General features: G+C 34.0%; 3 protein-coding genes across 12 annotated transcripts in view; 1 reads left to right on the forward strand and 2 right to left on the reverse strand.

The window, feature by feature from the left end:
- Window positions 1–2,933: 2,933 nt before the first annotated feature.
- mRpS16 (mitochondrial ribosomal protein S16) lies at window positions 2,934–3,883 on the reverse strand. Its single transcript, XM_089646571.1, has 3 exons — window positions 3,671–3,883; window positions 3,255–3,414; window positions 2,934–3,125 (listed from the first exon to the last, which is right to left on the reverse strand). Exons 1-3 carry the CDS (start codon window positions 3,785–3,787, stop codon window positions 3,019–3,021), a joined length of 384 nt encoding a protein of 127 aa, XP_089502697.1. The 5' UTR covers window positions 3,788–3,883; the 3' UTR covers window positions 2,934–3,018.
- A 126-nt stretch (window positions 3,884–4,009) lies between these two features.
- On the forward strand, window positions 4,010–12,367 carry Pgls (6-phosphogluconolactonase). The gene is made up of 4 exons (XM_089646349.1): window positions 4,010–4,239; window positions 4,369–4,569; window positions 6,236–6,516; window positions 11,987–12,367. Exons 1-4 carry the CDS (start codon window positions 4,122–4,124, stop codon window positions 12,086–12,088), a joined length of 702 nt encoding a protein of 233 aa, XP_089502475.1. The 5' UTR covers window positions 4,010–4,121; the 3' UTR covers window positions 12,089–12,367.
- A 1,201-nt stretch (window positions 12,368–13,568) lies between these two features.
- lig (ubiquitin-associated protein-like lingerer) overlaps window positions 13,569–18,284 on the reverse strand; it is a 50,054-nt gene continuing 45,338 nt past the window's right edge. For all 10 annotated transcript variants that reach the window (XM_089646348.1, XM_089646347.1, XM_089646346.1 and 7 more), the window contains one exon: window positions 13,569–15,815. In XM_089646348.1, the coding sequence (XP_089502474.1) occupies window positions 15,714–15,815 (102 nt within the window). In that variant the 3' untranslated portion in view covers window positions 13,569–15,713. The remainder of the gene's footprint in view (window positions 15,816–18,284) is intronic.

Raw genomic sequence — 18,284 nt, forward strand, 5'->3', positions numbered from 1 at the left:
AAAAATCGCCTATCTAAATTTGAATATCTAACTTGAGTGGCTAATGCACTGTCTATTAACCAAATAACCTTCCCTGGCTACACTTTCTATAGTGTAGAGTGCATGAAAGCTTAAAGCACTCAAAATAGTCTTACGGTTGTCGCACACATATCATCATGGCACTAGATCAGTATCGCCTCGGCTCAAGCCATTCAGAACTCTGTAAGAAACTCCATACTGCAACGCACACAAATCAGCATCCTAACGGCATCACCACGCCTCAGGACAAGCTAGTGAAATGAGGCGAGGCGATGATGCCTAAATGATAACCCTAAGGGGTTGGATGTTAACTTCGTCACATATGAATGGTCCCCATATTTTATTTATGAAAATCTACCAGGAGCATTAGAGCCCCGAGCCGAACCACGAATTGTGGAAAAGGAACGAAACAACCGCAAGCGGGGCCTCGACTCACTTTTCTTTTTTATAAGCAGTAAATTTTCTCGTGTTTATAAGCAGCATTAGAGACTGAAGAGGATACAAAATCAAAATTATTATTGATATTTTCTATACTTACTATCCGCTTGAACAAAACACAATAGTGTAATCTTGTTGTATGGACATTACTCAACCCTGGAGCTGTGCACGTTGCGGAATCGTATTACCAGGAGTCCAATGTACGCCCTGGTCATGGAATCTGTGCAGCCCGCCGTAGCTTTGAAGTTGTGTTGATTGCGAAAATCAACAATTAACCATCCAAACTTATTTTGATTCAAACTTGTCTTGAATTTATTGATGTAGTAAAAATGGCACACCTTTTTTGTTTTTACATCTATTTAATACAAATATATTTTATAGTAAAAAAATAAAACCTCCCCGGGCATTTTGTTCAATTTTGGGAATAAACAGCTATTTACGTAGAGTCAATTTGTTGGCTTTTTAGAACATCTCTAAGAAAATGTTGTTAGAAATATGCACTACACGGTGTTACAAAGAGAACACACCAAGCTTCTGACCGCAATTAGACAAAAATTTATGAATTTTTTATTAATTATTTTTATATGAAACAACAAAAAAGTGAGGTTGCAGTAATGTTTATAATACATTTGTCTAATTAAATGTGTTTTTTTTTCATTATCAGTAATTTTACAGCACACAACGGTGGCTGGCAGGAAGTCCTATCTTATGAGGGACGGATTTGTATTTTTATGGCACTACCTGTGTAAGATTGTCGGATATGTGAAACATTGCTATCCATTGGGCACTATGTAGAAAATTTTAATAGTAAAATTTGAAAATGTATTTCATCACCTTCCAAAAACAGTTTTGGTTTTAGGATACATTCATAAATATCCCATTTATTTGAATTTAATGAGAAGCGGAAATACACACAAATTTTCCGCAGACAGCATCTTTAAGAGACATAACGGTTAATATGCCAGAGGACTGAAGTGTTAACACACTTCAGTCGGGTATCTTTTGCGCCTGCGGACCGCTGGCGACGGGCGAAAATGAAGGTCCCGTGTGAATTATTTTAATTTGTTTTAAATCACTATATCTTAGAAAATATTTTAATAAAAATTTCTACATGCTAACTCAGCATACCAAACTATAAAATGACTAACCAAAAAATTACTTATTTAGTTGATCTTCAAACACATTTCTTATCGAGTGTCAGGTATTCAGTAATAATAAAAGGTCCCTTTGTTGAAATACCGATGTACACGAAAGACTCTAATATAAATATAAAAAAGAATTGTATTGCGATTTGATAATTATGTACATATAGTTGGGACCTTTAGAAAGAGATTGGCATATAATATTCATACAAAAACATTGGATAATTTATTCTTTTCTGCCATTGAAATGAAGCCGGTGCAAAAGGTAAAAATACCCTTCCCGTCTTTAACCCATCAGCATACTAAATTTTATTTGTGACATCTGTGCATACTTGAGAAGGATTATTACTGTGCAGTATTGCACCCCAAATTAAACACTTTTTATGTTTTTATATAGATTATAATTTTATTGTGAACTATCTAAGTATGTGGGAAAAGTTTTAGTCGCCCCAATGGGGCGGGCAATATGCCGATGCGAAAAAAGTGCAGTTCCCCAATCTTGGCAGGTATGCCGATGGGTTAAGCAACAATCAACCGAACAAGTAGAAATACCTTTCCCGTCCAAAGTGTGTTAAGACGGCAATGCATTCGTAATAAACATTCTATCCAGAATCATAATTTACAGCAGCCCAAAGGGAAAGCCATCTAAGATAGCGGCACTAATTTGCTGCGGCTCAGGGGGAATGGAGGGAGGAAAACCCTACAGACAACTCATTTGGTTGGTTCAGCCGTTGAGTGTTGCTGGTTGCTACTCTGGGGAACACACGCAGCATGCCACCTACTTTAAAAAAGTAAAGTTTGCTATTGTCAATTATCGTTAATTATTAACACAAAAAGACAAATTTGGACAAAAAAAATGGCTCAATTAATGAAAAAAAATCAGTCATATGATGCTACTAAAAATTAGAAGAATTATAAGTAGGCACTTAAATACCTACCTACTTATTTATTGACTGTATTTATATTTTATGCAACATTTTTATTTCAAATAAGGAATTACACAATTAATCCAAATAAGTGTCACTAGCCCAATGACAATAATTATTTTTTTAAACTTTCTTTAGGTTGTAGGTAGGTACCATAATATTGAAGACCTCAGTCAAAGTATGGCTTGCTTGAATAATAAAGTGGATGCAGCAGATTTTCAAAACTGGAAGCGGAATGTACAAACAAATTTGCAGACGGATGAAATTCCAAACTGAGTTGAGGCTGGACTTTGCTATGCTCAGTCAATCAGAAAGCGTGAAAAAATCGTTTCTCTTTTATATGAGAGCATTTTTCGTGAGGAACAATGCAAGTATCTACATATTTATTTTCGAGGGATCAACACTAAAAATAAAAAGACCTCATGGAATTCAAAGCTTATAATTATTAATCTAAAGTAAACTAAATATGACACGAAATGCTACTTCTCAGATTATTAAACTGTTCTGGTCATCAGCTCCTCGGGAGTCGGCATTCCGTCCCTGCGGTTTCTCCAGGCTTGCATATAAGTGATGGGGTGGATGGGCAGAAGTCCGGATAAACCTGAAAAATTAAAAATGCATATTCATTGGGATTAGTAGAAGTCGTGAGTCAAGACATACATTAGATAGAGCATACCACAGCAGGATTTAGCCGTGTTACATTATATCCTATTTGGGTAAAGTGACTAACCTAACAGTTTGGAGACTGGCTTAGTGAGGTGCACCCCGCTGCCAAGCCACCACCTAATTCGCTCGTAGTTGAAAGATACCAGCTTCTCGTTGCTTTCATTCGCCATGGGATCGTACGAACCCACCTGCTCAATCACCGGGTGATGTGGGTTTCTTCTTCTCTGAAAGGAAAAGAAAACCATGTTTATTGAGAGATAAAAACTCAGGATGATTGTATATGGGTTCACCTTAGTGAAATAATTAATGCCTCCCTAAGAATGCCTCAAATCTTTTCTCCTATGTTTTCATATATAGAATGACAACACGATCAAATAAATTAACCACAGAAGAATGTGGATGAAGCGAGGAATATATGCCAGAACAGAGTATATTATTTGATAATTTTGCAGCTGTCCCAAGGTAAAATGATTTTTTTACCTCCGTAACTACGATTTGATAGAAGGGACGATTGGCGCAACCATGTCTGTGAAGCCTGATGATCTTGGCGCTAGTCTTAAAATACTGTCCGGTACCACTAGCAGGATATAGAACCATATTTCCTTTTTATTAGCTGAAACAAATCACAAATAAATAGACGAAAACGGAAAATTGTTTGTAGGTTATAAATCTTTTGACAAAACGAACCATAGAAAATTTCGCCACAATAATAATTTTCGCCACAATTTTTTGTAACAATATAAAATTGGGATAGAATTCGCATCTACTAAAATGTTTCTATATCTATCTATGGTTAACAACTGTCAAAATCAGAATTATTTCCAGTGAGTGAGTGAAATAATCTATGATTTCTTTGACATTTCGTTTACGAATAACTTTTCAATTTTGTATGCCGGTTTTAGTTTATTTTTAAATATTTAAAACCATAATTATGAATCTAATTCAGGCAGCTGACGAAGCTGAAGTTATCAAGAAGTTGTGCACCATCGTTGAAGCAACTGCGGAACTGTCAATCAAGAAGAATGGTAAATTCACTGTCGGGGTATCAGGTGAGTTGTTATTTTAACCTCAGTTTGTCATTGACTTACCTACCTTAGTGACAGTATTCAATAAATTTTATTTCTTTCAGCTAAAGCGATGATTTTTATTATTATAGTTTCTAATTGCACATTTTTCAGGCGGTTCTTTAATCAAATATCTGGCCACAGGATTGCCTAGTATTGAGACAGACTGGTCCAAGTGGGTTATATTCTTCTGCGACGAGCGGCTGGTTCCGGAAGACAGTGAGGATTCGACTTTTGGAGCTTACAAGAGGGACCTCCTTCCCAAAGTCCCGTTGAAAGAATCACAGTTTGTGACAATAAAACAGGGAGTTTCTGGTAAGTTCAAATAAAATTAAGGTAATATCAATTGAAAAGGATAAAGAAGAGTAAAGCGGTAAACTTCTTGGCTCTGGGTAAACATTGCAGATGGAAGACTTGTGAGCCCAAGAGTTGTAACATTTTATTATGCACTCTTAAAACAACAGGTGGATTCTATTATATTTCCGAGATATGATTGTTTGAGATATGATTCTTGAGACATGCATCAGATCCGGAAAGTCAAAAATTGTGGGTTCACTTTGCACCTGCGCAGTTCATGACCTCCGGCTGCCATGAATGTCGATGCAGAGCTGGCCTTAACTTTTATCTTTCCTATTTGTCCTATATGTCTATTTTTATCTGAGTTATTGAAGTTTGGGTAAATAACCTAACCTAACTGCTGCACTTTTAATCGGCACAAATTATGGAAATTGCATTTCATTTCAACTAAATTATTACAAGAAACACCTATTCATATTGGGAGAGATGATAAAAGATGCACTAAAGTTAAATTTTTATTCAAAGTTTAAAATTTCCCTTACAATATGATCTTGTGTCGCCATTTTGGATTTTTTTTTACTGTGGAGAGACATTTGCGAAAGGTTTTGTTTCAATCTAAATATGCAAAAATTATTTAAATAACCAAAACTAAGAACCTAATTTTGTGCATGTAAATAGTGTTATGACTTGCCCATATCCTTCGTTAATCAAGCACCCCCATGACCACAAGTCGTAGAGGACACGCCACCACATCAATCACGATGCATGTTTAAAAGCGTGCCTTGATCACGTACAAATGCTCACATTGAAATTATGCCCATAAAAGGTAATTAATTAACTAGAGTCGAACGAAGAAAGAGGAGGGAAAGGTAGCGGGACAGACCGGCTGCGTCACTTCAGTTCCGAGAGAAAAGTTAGGCTCGCTGAATTGGTGATCCGGTGAAATCCAAAAAATCCACAACTATCAATGACGACATCCGCTTGAAACCCGATTGCCCGAGAATTACAAAAAGGGATTGTAAAATGGAGAGGAGAACATCACGTCGAGCCCTGAACAGTAACCATGCCATCCATAATTGATTCCACACCAGTAAGAAAGAGCCTTCTAAAATGGTACCTTAAAAATATAATGACAGAGCTCGTAACTTCCATGCTAGAATTGTTCAATGCAATAGGATAAAATATCCAGTAATAGTATGCATAACTATGTTTTCAATAAATGGTACATCGGTAATACATCTGTAATTAGTGTTATTAATTAGGATGATTCCTTGTGGGAGTGACCGAACCCTAAACCCTGAAAAGCCTAGAAGATGACCGCCTACAGGCAGAGATAGGTAAATGATTATATTTCCTATCTATCTTCTCTCTCCCTATTCTCTAACAACCTCACAAATAGCACAGCAGTTTTAATTAATATAACAATACTTGTAGTTTTCAGCCTCTCCACATCCAGCATCGATTTTAAAGACAAGAATTATTAAACTATTAGGACTTTCCACTCACAACAGATGCTTGTATAGTGTTTGTGTATTGATTATTCTTAATATCAATTCATTTACAGCCTGCTGCTGTTCCCACTTCTCAAGGCCACGCTTACCGTGACCCTCATCTCCAACTCCTCAAAATCACTCACACCTTCCACTTATCAATAATGCTGAGCACTTTATTCCGATTCTCCCAGCCGGTGAAGCAGCGGCCCACTACCGGGAGCAACTAGTCCAGCACTGGGCGGACTGTCTGCCGCGCTTCAACCTGCTGCTGCTAGGCATGGGCCCCGACGGGCACACCTGCTCCCTGTTCCCCGAGCACCCGCTGCTCAAGGAGACTTCCCTCACCGTAGCCCCCATCTCAGACTCCCCTAAACCCCCGCCGCAGAGGATCACCCTCACCTTCCCCGTTATCAATAATGCCGAGTGCTGCATTTTCGCATTAAGCGGGGATGGGAAGGCAGAAATGTTAAAGGTAATATAATTTTTTTACAATGGCACGTAATCTGAAATGCTTGAATCTGCCTTTGGCGCAGTCATAGTTGGATATGCAAGTCATTATTCCTATACAATGGGATAGTTAATAATAGTTAATTAAAATTTGTAATATACCTTAATGCTCCTCGAGAATTTCTGTACAACAAACACTGTTTCCAAGTGTGGATTGTTCCTTAACCACTTAATACTCTGTTTTATTTAACAAAAATGAAACTAAAAACATCAGGTTATTTTATTTTTTATAAAGAGTTAACATAATTTAAAATTGACCAGTTAAAAAAAAAAACAAAACAGAAGCAATAAAAAATGTAAAAAAACTTAACCATATTCAAAAAAATAAAACAAGACTAACTATAATAAAAGATAAAAACAATAAAAAAATCTGGCGAGCGCAGTTCGTTTGTTTATACAAGTCAAAAGACGCGAGCAGTGTTCGGGTTGTCGCGGTACGATACACGCGCAGTCCGCGAACACCGCTCGTTCAAAAGCATTAAGTGGTTAAAAATACATAAATATAAACTGTAAAAAAATTCTCATAATTCAATCAGACTATTTTTTTTTAAGTCCCGAACTGCTCCCAAGCGTCTGGGGCCAGTGAGACTATGACATCCCCGATTGGGGTGTGTTTTTAGGCTGAAGGTAGTGGGGAGGGAGAGGAGATGGGGAAGTACCTGGCTATTCAGATCTGGTCACCAAACACTGCCAGAGCCATTTCCAGCAATGTTTCAATTCTGAGTGGTGGTCTTACACCCGGGCGATATTGAGAGTATCTTCCACTTTGGAACGTGCCGCAAATATACTATATATTATTTTTAAAGAGTAATTTGTGAAATAATACAAATTAATCAAATAAAGTTTACTTGCACACACCAAAATGATGCCTCTGGAATATATAATCATGAGTATAGTCTAATTTGAGTAAAATGCTATTTTAATATCGATATAAGTAAGCCCTATTGAAACTTGTCTCAAAATTGCTATTTTTGTCGTAAGCTGCCAATCTGAAAACAAAAAAATTATTTTTCATCTTATTCTGTTAAATGTATGTGTAGATACATACGTTCAAGTCTTCCGTTTTCTCAATTCATACGTTCGCACATTGCAACAAGATTGTACAATACTCTTCCAGAACATAAAAAAATGTGATAAACAAACATGACAAAAAACAAACTTCAAAAAGAACATTATAATTTGGATTACCGGTGCCCTCACCCAAATTCTAAATTATGTATTGATCTAAAAATATTGAGCGATTATATTATAATATAAGTGTAGATATATGTATTTAAATTAACTTTTAAAATAACTGCCTCAACACAGGCTAGCCGCTAGCCTAGTGAGGCAGGTTATGAGAAACCTCAACTTTTCCTATTTGTTACATACTACCTGTTGTTTTTATATTATTATTTTCTGTTAATTTTATTTACTACCTAATTTAAAAAAAAAAAATTACGCTATGGACGCTAACAGGTATACTTTAATAACTGTATCCAACTATACCAGTGTCATCTATTTCAAGCTATCCGAATTTCCTGCCATTCACTATTATACGTCTACGTAATATGTCTTATTATAGTAGAACCCCGTTAATTCTAATCCAGAATGAACGAAAACCCCAGCGTAATTCAAAACTAAGTTATGATCTGTAGCCATTCAAATGTCAAATTCATTTAGGTATACAAAGTAAATACACGATAATAGATGTATTTCCATATAAATCGAAATTTCGCATCCAGTTAGTTACCAGCGCGGCCTCCCAATAAAATTCTGGAATTGAAAAGGAAATTAATAACAATATTTTCTTGTGTAAATCGAAATATCTTGGCCGATTGCCAGTGCAGCCTCTACGTCAAATTTAGATATTACAATGTATACCCATGTAAACTTAGATATTACAATGTATACCCATTAGTACTGGGCGTTGACGATAATTCCATTCAATGCCAACGTCGTTATCGTTGACGATTTTCAACTTTTGAAAATAACGTTGACGCAACTATAATTTATCATTTCTAGTGATTTATTAAGGCGTCTTAACCAGCAGCCGAGAATTCAAATTTCGTTAAAAGATGGTCTCGCGATCGAACGTTTTTTTAGAACGAGATAGATATACCGAATTCATTCCACTGTGAGCCGTACACCCGCACAGCTGACGAAAACTACAGCATGGTTCCGATGAAATAACAATTATTGTTGTTGAATTCTCGGTTGTAGCTTTCTTCCTAATAAGTAGTTACATACATATTTGTAAATTATACGTCGGAGTGCGTAAACATAAATAAATACAAATACAGTGCGTTGACCTAGTAGATACAAAATAGGTAGGTATATGAATATACTATTACCAGTAAGTTTTATTTCTAATACTTATCTTTAAAGTATTACTTGATTTGATACGTATGATATTGAAAATAGGATTAATTCCTTACAACTGAAGTAGTATATGTATTAAAACTAGGTTTTATTTCCAACTATTTTCTATGGTACATATGTAGTTATGCGATTGCATAATATTGTATCGCTTTCATGTATTTGTTTTCATGGTTAACGAAGGTAGAAAGACCTGACTATTGTTTAATTTTCGAAATGTTATTAAATTCACGAGGTAAATTTCAATTGAAAAATCATGGGTAAGGATATCAAAAAATCGCAGGTAAGGATATCAATAATAAATAATATAATAATTTTTTCCTAATACAAGAGGCTCAATTCACAACATGACATTATGAAACTGACAAACAGTAACACAAAAAATATTAAATATGTTAAATTATACCCATGTAATAGTGAATTGGACAATAAAATAGAAATTATGAACAAAAACCTGATTTGAATCGCACATCACAAATCAAAATTTATTTGGTTCGTGGCACTTTTTGACCACCAAAATCACAAACAGTTTCATGTACTTTGGCATAAGTTTTAACATTTATACATGAAACATCGATGATAAACATAAACTCCTGATAGTTCATAGTTGATTATTTTCCCTGGAAATTAAACAACACAAAATTATCGCTAAATGTTATAAAAAATATATGCTTAATCTGACTGATTCGTTCGAACGACCCTGTAGCATATAAGTATGTACAATGTACATGGATTATTAAATATCACTAACCCTTGTTTTTTCTGAAAATATATGTCCCACGTACGTTTTTGATGTCGTAATTTGTGTTTTCTAATAAAACTTTTTTCCAAGGGTATTTTCCTCCCCATTTTTAAGCGAGGAATTTCTTTATAATGTTATTAATTAGACCGGCGTGGACTAGACGTCCGCTCGCCGTCCTGTTGCAGCGGAGAATGACAAAATTTCGGCTTGCGCCGTGGTAATCACAAACATCAAACGCAAATCGAAATTAATTACTATTATATACTTTAAGAATGTATTTTTTGGTCATAAATTATTTCTGATGTTTCTAAAATGTCTTGGTAAATTATTTTTGTAAAAAAATCGGAACTATATCAATTTGTAAGACCATAAATAAATAATCAAATTTGAGGGATTTTCATCACAAAATGCGTGCTCGGATTTATTTATTAGTAATTTTATTTGAAATAAAAACAAAGTTCTTATACATACTTTTGGTAGATAATTTATCGATTGTTTATACTGTATAATTATATGATTTGAAATATTTGTTGTATAATACAAATTCACCTTTGGAAATGCAACAAATCTGCGCATCGACCAACGGTAACACTTTATTATGATGTGAAAATAACATTATTTTTCAAAATTTAACCGTTTGAGTGCCAAAAAAATTCATACAGTTGCTTATAAAATGCCACCAAAAAAACATTATTTTTTATGAAACTATATATTTTTTTAAAACCCCATAAATGCTTTGAATTTTCAAGGATTTCGATGATTTTTTCGGTGTTTTATTAAAGAATATTGGTTTAGAATCATGCGGAGGAGGATCCCGAAGTCCAGGCGTTTCGAAAAAATGAGAATTTTTCGTACGCGCGAATCAGAACACGACTGACGCAATCGATGGAAATCGACGATCGGCAATCTTCGTTAAAACACGAATCGACGAAAATCGACGATTGGCACTCAAACGGTTAATGTCTTGCTTTGGTAGATAAAATAACGATCTTTCGAAATCAATTTGTGTTTTTTTGAAGAAAAGTGTCCATACGTCTAAAATTGGCCTAAAAAATGATAAATTTCATCTATTTCGCCTTAACTCATATGACTATTTTTTGCACTGATGAATCCTCATTCATCACAATTATTTACAAGAATTTATTAAATTTCACAATTTTATTTATTCACGTGTTTATTTATACTAGTGAAGTCAATCTTCGCTAAAACTTAAAAATATTATTATGCACTTCAATGATACCTTCACTTTATTGTTAGTAACACGTTTAGATAATTTTATTAGGTCGGAGTATATTTTGGTAGATATTATGTTACTATACTATTATAATTAATATTATAAATAAATAAAAAATTATCTGGTCATTGAATTAAATGCTATTTTCACTTAGTAAGTACAATTAAACCAAACGTTCAAGAGATTGAAACGACACCATAAATAAACCACTCACAACGACACTAACTAAAAAAAAAAAAAGAAACAAAAAATAGATCGTAATCGTAATAAGGAATCCCTTACCGTGTGATTCCCGGATCATTGCTTCATTATGTCTCCTAAGCCCCGCGCCTCGCGCCCCACACATATAACAATCCCGTTATAATGTTGGAAGTTTGGCTTGTAGGTGTTGAAAATATAATTAGTCATATTGAAAAAATAAAATCGTTATTTTGCTTGCCATTAATAAATTTGATTGTCCGTTGGCGCGACATCGGCCGTTTCGGATGGGAAAATCCAAAAAATCGTGTAGTAGGAGTTGCATAACCAAAAGATCATTTAAAATTTCGCGCGTAATGTCGCTTACGAAGTGTAAACACTTCACCCTTTTAATTTATTAGGCGTCAATACATCTTAAACAATAGGTCGAATCGTGGACTCGTAGAATAATATTTGTATTATATTTCAACCTATTAACGTAATTTTTTTCAATAGCGTTGGTCGTTGAATGAATATAAAGCGCCCCTGAGGTGATATCTCACAAAAGCGGCGCTATACAAATTGTCCAACAAATAAATAACTATTGATTCCAACGGCTAGTTATATTTTGATACAGTACTAATACCCATATAAATTTAGATATTACAATGTATACCTGTGTAAATTTAGATATTATATTCCATGTAAACTGAAATATCGCAGCCGATTTCGACAGCCAAGAGCTTGGCCGGGTCATAACATTCAGATATTCGAAGTAAGTTCAAATTAATGCGACATTTCACTTTACACGGGAATCAGTGACTTTTCAATAAGCTAGAGTGGTAAGATTGAAAAATACGACATAAATGATGTTGTTGTACCGGAAGATGTAATAAATCAAATGTTTTGTTTCCTTCTTTGCAGAGGATTTTGAAAGATAAAGAGGACTTACCAGCGGGAAGGGTGAATCCTACGGCAGGGATGCTTTACTGGATCGCCGACACCGCTGCTTGCAAACTGTTGTAATTAACTATATTTATTTTATAAGCATTCCCATGTCTTGCTATTTGAATTCAAAATAATTTTATAATAGATCATTGCGATTTATTTTCCATACTAGACATAAGGAAATTAAAAGAATATAATTTACAAGAAAAATTATTAAAAGAATATTTTTAAATATTTGGGGCCCTAAGGGTGAATATTTTTATTGTATGAAGTGGGGAAAAGTTGATTTCAGCACTTTGTTTATATTTTTGGGAACATGTTAAGTTTATAAATTATGTATGTAAGTAATGCTAATTTTTTGTATTTTTATACAGTAATAATTATAATAAATTGAATTTATTTTAATCACTCTTTTGTGTTTAAATAAGGCCTTTTGTTAGTTTGTCGTTCTGTTTCCAGGAAGTTCACAAATGAAAAGCATCCGAGACAGTAATATACCAGAGTTTATTGGTTAATTTAAACTATAATATGAATATAATTGCAGTTACACAAACCAGAAGTAAATACAAAATACAAAATGGTACAATAACCATAATATAGATCACGGTTTCAACTAAAATTTTAGCTTTACAATAACTTTAACCATTTAATGTGTAAGACCTCCTCCCTAACTGGAAATCCTTATTTTATTTATACATTTATGATAGTTACACAATTATAAGGTTAATATTCTAGTAGTAAATTAAGTATTTAAATTAAAAATGTGTTTTTTTATTATATATATAGGGGGCACCCTTACTTAGACCACTGACAACCCCGAAAACCAACTAATTCCACCGCCTTACTTAATATTCAGTCAGTTTTAATGTGTTTATTCCATTCATAATGGTCTTAAAATTGTCATCAAACACAACTCACTCAGATCGCTGAGAAAAACACTTTCTTTTGGCAGACATACCATTCCATCGCGCTCACTCACGGCCATATTATATTGCACACGGCCATTGTATAGAAACACGGATCTGCTCATATTGCCACAATATTTTACAAATTATTAAATCAAAAGACTGTTTAATCCCACGAACGTCTCACTCGAAATGCAGTGGAACATCTCTATATGTAGGAAATACATACATAAAATATACAGCACTCTCTGGTTTTATTAGTGCTGAATTAGTGAGATTTTACCGTACTGAGGAAATTAATTTTAATTGAATTAAGTGACCATAAAACTGCTAAATCATAGATTTATGTATTACAGATATTCCACATTTATGAAGAAGAAACTATTTAGAAAAACATTAAATACACTTACTTACTTAGAATTGACACTTCGTCACTTGTGATCAACTTCCACAAACTTGACATTGAAAGAAAAACACTTGGTGGTTTTTGTAAATGATTTAATCAATCAATAATCATTTCATCAATTAATTAACCATCATACAATAACTTGTGTGGTAAACAATGGTAAGTTGACGTACTCTGACATCTTCAGAGCTAATTACACAATTAAACATTGGAAATGACAGGTCATTCCAGGGATTCGCCAAATTTAAAGAGTTTATTCATTCTAAAATATCCCTCGAATACTATGTCATTTACAGAGGAACCTGAGTAGGTTTCATCATTAAATATTATAATGTTTACTCACTGACAATGTTTAGAAGAACCATTTGTCGACAATTAGTTTTGAAATTGTATAAAAACTATAGTAATTTTCACTATACACTTTTTAGAGATCCAATTTTTTTGTCTCCGAACATTATTCATGCAGAAATGTACATTTTAAAACATATAGGAAATATTATCCTGAATGATTTGAACAGACGGTTGGTTTGGTTTGCGTTTCGCGTGGAAACGCCGGTAGGGAGTATTTTTGTTCTCGGAGAGAGATTCACAAAAAAAAACATAAAATAGAAAAGATCACTTTGCTTTTATTCAAGATTTGTACAGATTTATTTAAATAATAAATGTTTAGATATCCTTCTGTATACCAAGTATTGAAGTCTGCATTCAAACCTAACTATGTTGTGGACATACAGTTTCTTTCATTTATTTGGTCAAGCTTAGTACAAATTCAATGTGTCGTGTGTACATTGAAGAGAAGAGACTAATTCCTTGTATTTTTCACTGTTATATGTATAAATAAAAAAATACTTTACAGATACTCCGTTGAGAGATGTTGGAAGATTTTAATTTAAATACTGGAGCAATATTAATGTAACTTTTTCAGACATACATTTTGTTTGAAAACAATGACTGGTATCAAATAAATTTATTTGTAAACGTTAAGATCATAATTTGATGGCTGAAATATATAACAACATTACAATTTGATTGTTTACTGCAGACGAGTTGGGTACAATTATTTTTCACAGATTATCAAAACCTGGTGGAACTGTTTTGGGGTAAATAATTTGGTTAAACTATAAATAATAATAAAATTAAAAAAATTAACACAACCAATCAATCAATTCGCTAAAAAATTTCACCGGATCGATAAACTTAAAATGAAATTAATAATATTAGAATTTAGAAAAATCAACCGTTGAAAACTGACTAATTTTTTTAGGTGTATTTTTTAAAGATTAACTAAATCTAAATAAATGCGGAATAACGGCATCAAGAATCGCCTGAATATCTTCCCACAAACATTGGAAGGTTATTTATTATTCTGTGGAACCAAACTAACTTGTTCCTAATTAAATGGGGTTCCACATACTAAAGCCTAACATTTCCTACATATTGTCAAACATTGTGGGCCTAGAGAAACCAAAACAAACACTCATACTTAAAGTAATATTTGCATCCAAGAGGTACTGAAGTATACAATTTCTAAAGAGATAATTCGGAGCGTGCCTCGATGAACCAGTCATCGACATCGCAATACTAAATTTTGAACTATCTAAATTATCTTCAAAATAAATCACGACGTAACAAAATGAACTTGATGTATAACATCATCGAACAATAGCACAGTTTATCAGGCCTCACTTGTACTTGTATCTCCAAACTTTCCGTCTGAAGTCTCCGCACAACATTACTATTGGCATAGTGAAATCTCACCAATTACGTAATTCTCAAAAATTTCACATTTTCCACTGGTCGTCGGAATACTTTCTTCCAAATGCAATGACGTGGCTAGTTTCCTCGACAGAACCATGCAGCTGTCAATCATACCTCGTCATGTCACAATAACACTCTGGCAAGTCTTACATTTTGCAACATATAATGATCAGCAAAACAACATGATAGAAATCAAGAAAATAATCAATACTCTTACATTCATAAAAGACAAAGCAATCATAAATAAATTCATCCAGACTTTATATAAAAAGATTTTATCTTCTAGTTGTGGACACTGGAAAATTATATTATCAAAGTTACCAAGTTTTGCAACACAAAGCAAAATCAAGGTTACACAAGTTTCAGTGACATTGCGTCACCAACACGGGATTCACGGGCAACATCAAAGCCACCGAGAGTCATAGAAACAGAAGTCACCGTGTCTCGAGGAAAACATTTAATGTCACCAGCTTTCTACTTTGATGCGGCATCGGTGTGGCCAAGTTGACTGGCATTGTGGTCATGGCGTGAGTGATGAAGTCATACATAATAGGTTCAGCGAATGTTGTAGTCAAGTCTCAGGGGTTGGTTGGGCGATGTAGGGTCGGTGTGGTAGGGTGGGGCCGGGGGCCACTTAGTTGGCGTTCCAGTATGAGGGGGAGTAGCCCTGCTTGGTGGAGCCCCCCTGCTTGTTCTGTCCGGAGGCGCCGCTCCTTGAACTGTTAGTACCGTTATCCTGCAATTTACAAATTGATTCATTATAATATACGCATTATTATTTTTCACATGAGACATTTCCTTTACAAACACACCCATATCTTTAATTGTGGATGATTTTGTTAGATCTGATTGAGCTATCCATCTTTCTGCAGAATGAAGAAGCCACAACAAAACAAAAACAGAGGTATATGTGCTTTTATAATTCAACCTACACAACCTTCTGAAATGTTATTAGAATTTAAAATGAAAGCTAAAACATAGAAGCATACATAAAAACAATAAAATCATGCCTTTAACAAAAATTAATGATAGTGATCAAAAATGTAATCCACCTGTATTTAAAACAAAAAATACTAAATTTTCAATTTGGATTACATCATTTATAAGCATAAAATAATATCACATATTAGTATCTTAACTCAAAACGTCTTACAATAATTTGTAGAAGTTTTCTTTATAAACCACTAGCTGAAGTCCCCGGCGTTGTCCGGTCTTAACACAGAGTTTTTCTAAATCTAAGGTAGACAGCGACCTTCCTAATGTTTTGAAGGTAACTTGTGCAAAATTTGTTCAACCTCGGAGTAAAACTGTAAATTTGTATACAAAACAAATCAACAGACACTCGCCTTTATATGTTAGACGTAACTCAACTTACAAAGTAGGCTCTAAAAAGATTTGATTGCCCATTGAAACATATTTTAAAGATTGAATGCTTTGTAAACAACTCACTTTACTGACAAACCAACAGATAGATAGATTATACTGATTTGTCTTTGGGGTATTATGCCATGTTGCGCTACCTCCTTCTTTAGCCAACGAAGGAGGCAGCGCAACACGGCATAATACCCCAAAAACAAATCACTATAATACTTTTGGCCATGAAAATCTCAAATCACACCAGATAGATAGATGATAATAACATAAACAAGATATTATGAGCAATTGACACAATAAGCGTCATAATAATGTTACAAAATCTATCACATCTGATGGACCATCGCATCCATGATCGCTGTCATTTTGATCTGTTTTAAATTGGATCAGTTGCGTTAAATGTCCATTCTTGATCTGTTATAACTTTTGATCAAATTGTGATCAGCTGAAAAGCATTGCAACTGACTTTTATGCTTGACAGCACATCATAATATCTAGTATCTAAGCAAAAATTGTGCAGTGCCCTTGGGGCGATTTTTCACAAAAATGGCGCTACACAAATTATCCAATTATTACTGATGAATGTGCGTTTAACGGGAACCGTATAAATGTCAAACGTTCAAAAATTGCACTGATCGTTGATCAAATGCAATGGAGTTTGAAATACCCCAATAAGTCTTATATTTTCATTTTGTTGGCTTGGCTTCAATCTGCTGAATGACTTCCACTTATATATTATTTATAATGTGTTTTTTGAATTAACAAAAATAAGTACAAGACCACTTTATATATTTGTGGACCAAGTGGTTTTGTGTTGCAATGAAATGGAAATATGTAATATCAACTGGGTCTATTCATATCTACTAAAAATGGTTGGGTCATTTTGTATATTTAAAGGTACCTAATTAAAATAAGAGGTTTTACTGAAATTGAATGCACCTTCCACTCTGGGCAATGTGAGAAGTATTTTGCGTTAGTATTATAAACATATTATATATATTTATACAAGAAAGATATATACTATAAAGGTTAGATAGTTGATACAGTGTTACCCCAGGTTACGCAAGAATCGTGGGTACGTTCATTTTGAATTCACTTTACAGATATTATTTGGTGACGGTGACACAATAATTTTTCTTACTTTGATGAAAACAAATAATAATAGTGCTGCATAATTTTTCATCAAAGTTTTGTCTGAACCCTCTGAGTCAACTGATGGAAGTTCTAGAATGTGGTACGACTGGTAATGGTAAATTTTTAATATATTTTTGGGGAATATTGCGGAAATTTGTAAAAGGTCCCAACTATATGTACATAATTAACGAATCATAATGCAAGTCTTCTTTGTATATTTATCTTCGTGCCTTTCGTTTACATCGGTATTTCAACAAAAGGATAGTATGTTATTTAGATAACACATTCTGTCATCGTAATAATTCAATTCCTGGAATGAGGGTTTTTATGACCGTGAAACCCGATCTCTATCTCTGTTCCGCCACACTTAACTCCTATGTGCAAGTGAGCGAGAGATGTCAGGCGTATTTAAAAAAAATGCAGGTTTGGGAAAATACCGATAGGAGGACCATAATAAACTTATTACAAGATTAATTGAGTTGCATTTCAAATAATATTCGTTTTTGTATTATTATAGCTTGGGCATGCTGAGTTACTATGTAGAAATTTTTATTAAAATAATTTCAAAGATATAGCGATTTAAAACAAATTAAAGAAATTTGCGCGTGACCTTTATTTTCGCCCAGAGACAGCGTAGCGCCACCACAAAGAATACCCGCCAGAAATGTGTTAACATTGGCATTTATTTATTGTATTC

This window comes from Hesperophylax consimilis, chromosome 24 (assembly GCF_061612785.1).
Source record: "Hesperophylax consimilis isolate HC1 chromosome 24, BYU_Hcon_1.0, whole genome shotgun sequence".
Lineage (NCBI taxonomy): Eukaryota > Metazoa > Arthropoda > Insecta > Trichoptera > Limnephilidae > Hesperophylax > Hesperophylax consimilis.